Source organism: Loa loa (genome assembly GCF_000183805.2).
Source record: "Loa loa unplaced genomic scaffold supercont3.2, whole genome shotgun sequence".
Lineage (NCBI taxonomy): Eukaryota > Metazoa > Nematoda > Chromadorea > Rhabditida > Onchocercidae > Loa > Loa loa.
This window is the reverse complement of record NW_018108182.1, coordinates 1,208,043-1,213,886: the sequence shown is the minus strand read 5'-3', so window position 1 is coordinate 1,213,886 and position 5,844 is coordinate 1,208,043. Positions and strand designations below refer to the sequence as shown.

At 26.9% G+C, this 5,844-nt stretch overlaps 2 protein-coding genes across 2 annotated transcripts in view; one reads left to right on the top strand and one right to left on the bottom strand.

Moving 5' to 3' along the window:
* The window catches only part of LOAG_16417 (hypothetical protein), a gene marked incomplete at both ends in the record, with an annotated part of 1,921 nt that extends 815 nt beyond the window's left edge, over positions 1–1,106 (top strand). Inside the window, 2 exons of the mRNA XM_020449070.1 lie at positions 634–770; positions 981–1,106. Coding sequence (XP_020307529.1) covers positions 634–770; positions 981–1,106 — 263 coding nt within the window. The remainder of the gene's footprint in view (positions 1–633; positions 771–980) is intronic.
* Positions 1,107–2,807: 1,701 nt separating this feature from the next.
* Positions 2,808–3,080, bottom strand: LOAG_11988 (hypothetical protein; the record flags this gene model as incomplete). The annotated part of the gene is made up of 1 exon (XM_003147502.1): positions 2,808–3,080. The coding sequence occupies one exon, from the start codon at positions 3,078–3,080 to the stop codon at positions 2,808–2,810; it is 273 nt and encodes a 90-aa protein (XP_003147550.1).
* Between the last annotated feature and the right edge of the window lie 2,764 nt (positions 3,081–5,844).

The following is a 5,844-nucleotide window of genomic DNA, read 5'->3' as shown; positions in this document are numbered from 1 at the left end:
TATATCTTTTTGCTAAATTAATTAATCCTAATTATGAGTGCTATTCCGATAATTTCATATAAATCATTTCCAGTAACAGTTAAATAGTTGGGAAGGACAAAAGGATATACATATATTTAATTATTTGCTTAATATCATACCTGTTTTAATTTCTGTCAGGTAAAAATGTAACTATAATTTCCCTTATTCTTCTTCATTCATCGTTTTTCTACTTTTTTTATTTATTCATTTTTATCAATGAATTAAAATAGAATAAATTCAAAAAATTAGGTCAAAAATTATTTTCTATTTTCTTTTTATATATTTTATTGTTTTTAAGGCACAAAAAGTTGTTTGTGTTCTTTTTTTTTAAAAAAAATTCTCCTCAAAGCATTTAAAAATTTTTTTTTCACGCGATATGATGCGATGAATAATTTATTAAATGATTGATTATTTCAATTCAATTCAATTCAATTCAATTTTTCACACACAAATGAAGTATTCAAACACTTCGATATATCCGTGCAAATATTTTCTATTACATCGATTCCATTCAATAAATAATAAATGATGAATTATTTGAGTTCCTGTTGAATTTATTTTCAAAAAATTTATATAAAATGATCGAATCAAATTTTAAAATATAATTTGAAGGTCCGGAAACGATGATATCAAAAGAGCAAGTTCGTGTAGTTGAAACAATCGAAGAATGGATCCCAATAGGATCATCATCCTGGAATAATACTCAGCTAAGGCTTTCGATAAAAAATAATCCTGATAGTAGAATCAATGTCAGTGTTTCAATTTTGTTTTATCCAAGTTTTGATTGTAATAGCATATTATCATCGCATCATATAGCATATAAAATTCGATGTATTAATATTGATTTATTAATATTCCATAAGATATGAAGTATTTTCAAGTTTTGAATAAGTTTCTCTGAGATTTCTCGGAACTATGGTCATAAAATATTTGGCGAAATTTTTGCTGATTCATTTTAGGTATTCCCATATACTGAAATAATGCCACGGCCAAATGCTGATACAATTTTAGAATTGACTGAAACATCAGGAGAAATTACACCAGAAACTGAGGAAAAAACAAATTTCCTAAAAAGGTTAGCATAAAAATTCTTGAATGGAAAACAAATAGCATTACTATTATCACCACCTCATAACTCATTACCACCTGATAACTAAATTACCACCTGATAACTAAATTACCACCTCATAACGATTATTTTCAATTTACGAAACATTTTCTTTCTTTCCGTTTACCGTAAACCATCATTTTTATTGGTGAAATTAAAATATTGAAGTGCAATATTAAATGTTTGAAGAGTAAAATAAAGGGAAATAATTAAGTAAATCATTGGAGAGAAATTTTTAATTTTAAATATAAAAATATACTTATTATTAAGGTTACATTTTATATTTCCTAAATTTTTCATACAAAAAGGAATTAAAAATTTTTATTCCTTCCTTTTTCTTTTTTTTTTTATTTGGTAAAAATCAATACGAAAAAGAAAAATGAAAATACGATGAGTTAAAAAATTCAATACTCAATACTCAATACTCAAAATACTCAATTACTCATGAGTTATGTACTATCTTTGTGATTGGATCAAAATTAAGGAAATCAATTCCTTAAATCATTTGGTTGATGAAATCAAAAAATATTTGGAATACTGTGAGCTTATTGATTACTCCGATATTTGGAAGGAATATGGAATGATTCATCAAATCATACAGTACTCTACATAAAATACTGTACTTTTTCATTTGAATAATTTCCATATTTTTTAGGCCTGATTCAAAGAGTCATTTGCGTTATATGGCGATGAGTAGCGATTTTTTGCATAAATTTAATGAAGCTTTTCGATCTTTTCCGCATTGATTGCAAATTTTATTGTAACTTATCACTAAGCTAATTGTGTTACTTTGATGATCTTTCATTGTTCAATGTTTGATGATGAACTTATCAGACCTCAATCAATTTTTTTATTGTTATATTCTGCCTTGCATATTCCGGGAGAGGTGAGAAAAAATTTGGTTCATTTAATTAAATGTCCTATTCATTATCATTGGTATCAGTAAAAGAACTAATTTTCCTTTCTGTTTTCTCGATAATCATAATAATACATAGAGTAATTGATAAAATAAATCCATTATTCTGAAAGTGATCAATCGAATAAGTTTAAAATTAAATAAAATAAATTAAAATATCCTCTATAATGCTAATTAATTTTACTAGATTTTCTGATTTACAATCACTCGAACAAATAATAACATCATTTATTTATAAATAAAAATTATCATAACTAATAAATATGACTTGTTTCTATTCGAGTCCTACAGTATTCCAATTATTCCTTATTTTGAAGAAGGAAAAATTTTTTCGTTTTTAAAAAAAATTGATTAGATAGTATTATCCTACAAATATACAGTATACATTTAGAGTAATCGAATTGGAGAAAAATGAATGATAAGAAATAAAGTAAAAGAGTTTTGTATTTTTCTCAATAACTTATCATTTCTTCCCTCTTTGATTCTTTTTATTTTTATTCTTTTTCTTTTTTTGTTCAATTTTTTTGTTGCAAACGTTATTTTTAGTTTTCCTATAACGTTATCTGATAAGTGATAACGCAATATATGTTGCCTTGTGCAAAAAGTGTTGTTAAAATGTTTGCTGATTGATAAACACATTGTTATATTATTCAATTTTGTCTGCATATCAATTATTTGAATTTAAAAAAAAAAAAGAAGCTGTAATTTCAGTTTGCTACCGTATCCATGCAACATTCTTTTGTGATATTATCAAATTAGTACTTATCGCCTACTGTTTTGTCCCTTACCTGTTGCTACGTCAAAAAGTGGTTGCCTCTTTCGAGCCTGCGCAATGGACACGTCGCCAAGATGGAAGATCACTTCCTTCTTAAGATTGTGCCCTATAGCTAATTGGCCATCGGATTCCTCAAAAGAAGAGTCCCAAAGAGGCGCTACAAGGATGTCCTTGAAAAATACCTCAGCCTTGGTCATATAGGCTACCATCAATGATCCAGTCTGGCTTCGAATTCGGCGACATGGAAATACATCATCCATGACGTTGTTGCTTTGTTCGAGCACATACGCAGAAGAAGCCTCGAGGACAGATGACAATGGAAAAAAAAAATCGTACCTCATCAATACCGTCTAAGATGACCTTCTATTGCATTTTTTTTGCATTCAAAGCTTGTTTATTCAACATTGACTTTTTTAGCCATCCCTTCATATATCTTCGTTTGCGAAGCCTAATCACGACTATCAGATTAATGTTTGATAAGTGTTTAATTCATATACATTTGAAAACTCTTTTTACCGTACCGATGACTGAAATTTGCCTAACAATGTAATAATTGAGACAATAGTTGTGATAGACAGATGCTTTTGCATACATGATGATAAATATTTTGTAGGTACTTATCTTAACAATGATAATGATAAATGATAGTTATAATAAAGTGTATCGTAAGGATAATTCTTTTGATTATCTTAATTGAATTTCTTTTTTTTTTTTAAATCAGAATTTAAGACACTGAGCGATGTGATTTTAAGGAACAAAATATTTTGTAAACCATAAAAAAAAAGCATAAGATTGGAACTAGAAAGTGTAACATTTATCAATGCAAATTATGATAACAATCTTCTAAGGAATAAAACCAATTCGAGTGCTTACTTATTAACTGAAATACTTACTATTGTATGATGTTGAAAAATATATGAAATAAAAGGATATTATTGAAAGAAGAAGTGATTTTATATGTATCAAAATATTATAACATTAACAAATGATTAATTAAAATCATAAAATCGTACAACAAAAAGTTCAGGAAAATACGCGCTAAAAATTGTTTAATTTCTATTAATCTTATTCTAATCATTAAATTACATTTCTCATTTATCAAATTAAATTTAGAAAAATAAGTGAGGAATTCATCTATTAATGGATATCATAAAACAAAAAGTATTTTGTGACATTTCATGACATAAAATATCTTATTGAGAGATAACGGCTATTTAAATCTGTCGCCGATTTTTCTTCACCCGTGACAAAAACTAAAGATTCTTTCTGCTTCTTTGAGTAGTAGTATCTCAAACTTGGTAATTAAATCTTTGTTTTCTATGTGTTGGTTAATCAATGATAATATCAATAAGAACAAAAGAGGAGAAACCATAGACCAAATGATGCCCCGATATCCTCTAACCAACCAATCTGTTGAAACGCGTCTTTTCGAAATGATTTGGCGCTTAGGACCTTCTTCTTCTCAGAATAGAGAGATCCCGGCAAAACTCTGAGGTCAGATCTATGATCACAATTAGCGGCTTTAATAGAAGCACATAGGCGCAATTGGCGAACAATATTAGCTTACATTGTCCACACATGTCATACATTATAGCAATAATATCAAAGCAATTATTGATTCATTGCTTCTTCTCACGATTTCAACGACAAGCCTATATTATTTTAAAACTCGTCTACATTAAATATTGTAAAAAAAAAAAAAAAACTTATTTCTTATTGGTCAAAATAAGTTAAGTTTCGCATTTAATTCATGCATTCTTTCATAGAATAATACATTTTTCAACTTTTATTTCTAAAATGTAATTAAAATGTAACTATAATGTAATTAGCCACAATCTAATTAATTAATTTCTGTAATGTAATATCTATAATGTAATTTCTATGATATAATTAATCCGTAGTGTAATTAATTTTTATGTTGTAATTACTTTAAATTAATCATTAGCATGCTAATTTGCTTGAAGTGGTTTTCAAAAACATCCCATCCTTTTCCTTTAATAATTTCAGATATTAATTTGTATTTGTTTTGAAATTGTTAGCATAAAAATAGTGTTAAGTACAACAAATGAAGTCATAAAGGGCTGAAGTACAGATTTTTATTATAACGATTAAATGGTACTGTATGTATAAGTAAATAATTAAAATTTTACTCAAAATGTAACTTGATAATTTGAATCATTTTTACATCAATCATATTGTGATTCAGCGAGTTTTTTATCATTAGAAGATTTTATTATTGAATATATACAAAGTGATAGTAAATACATAAAGGAAAGAAGCAAAGAACAAAGTAAAGGTTTCAATTTTTTTTTTACAAACTTTTAGCAAATTGCAATGAAATCAAAAGATATGGCAGTTAAAAAGAAAAACTTAATTGGCAGTTTAAAATTAAAACAAATCATAGTTTTTTGAAGACATTTTCGTTTTTTTTTGGAAAATTTATCGCAATGATGGAAAGTTATGAATAATTTAATGCATAAAATAGCTTATTAAAGATGAAAATTTTGCTAAAATTATCATCAATTTCAGGTCATTTGCGAAATTTATCCATAAGTAACACCTATATAAAATACAAGAATGTGAAAGAATCATTGGAAAAGTGAAGGATGCTTGGCTTATTGGACCAGCAAATTAAATTGTGACAATGATTATTACAAATTTGTAATTTCTTGAAAACAAAATAATTAGAATAAAAACACAGAGAAATTGTTTATTACAATATTTAAGACAAAATTTTACACTTTTAATTTTTACATTCCGCTGGCAGTAAACAATTCATCTCTTCCCGTGCACTACCACTGCATGTGCAGTTTTCTTCCCCAATGCAATGCCTAAAATGATAATAGAATTTTAAAATTACGGAAAATTTCCTTGCAACTAAGAAAATTCAATCATTCAACTTTTAAAATCTGAAAATTTCAAATTTGAGGATTAATACTGGGAGCTATTTTTTTCCCACTTTTCCGGACATCTAATTATTAGATGTCCGGAAAAGTGGGAAGAAATATATGAAATATGAAGTTG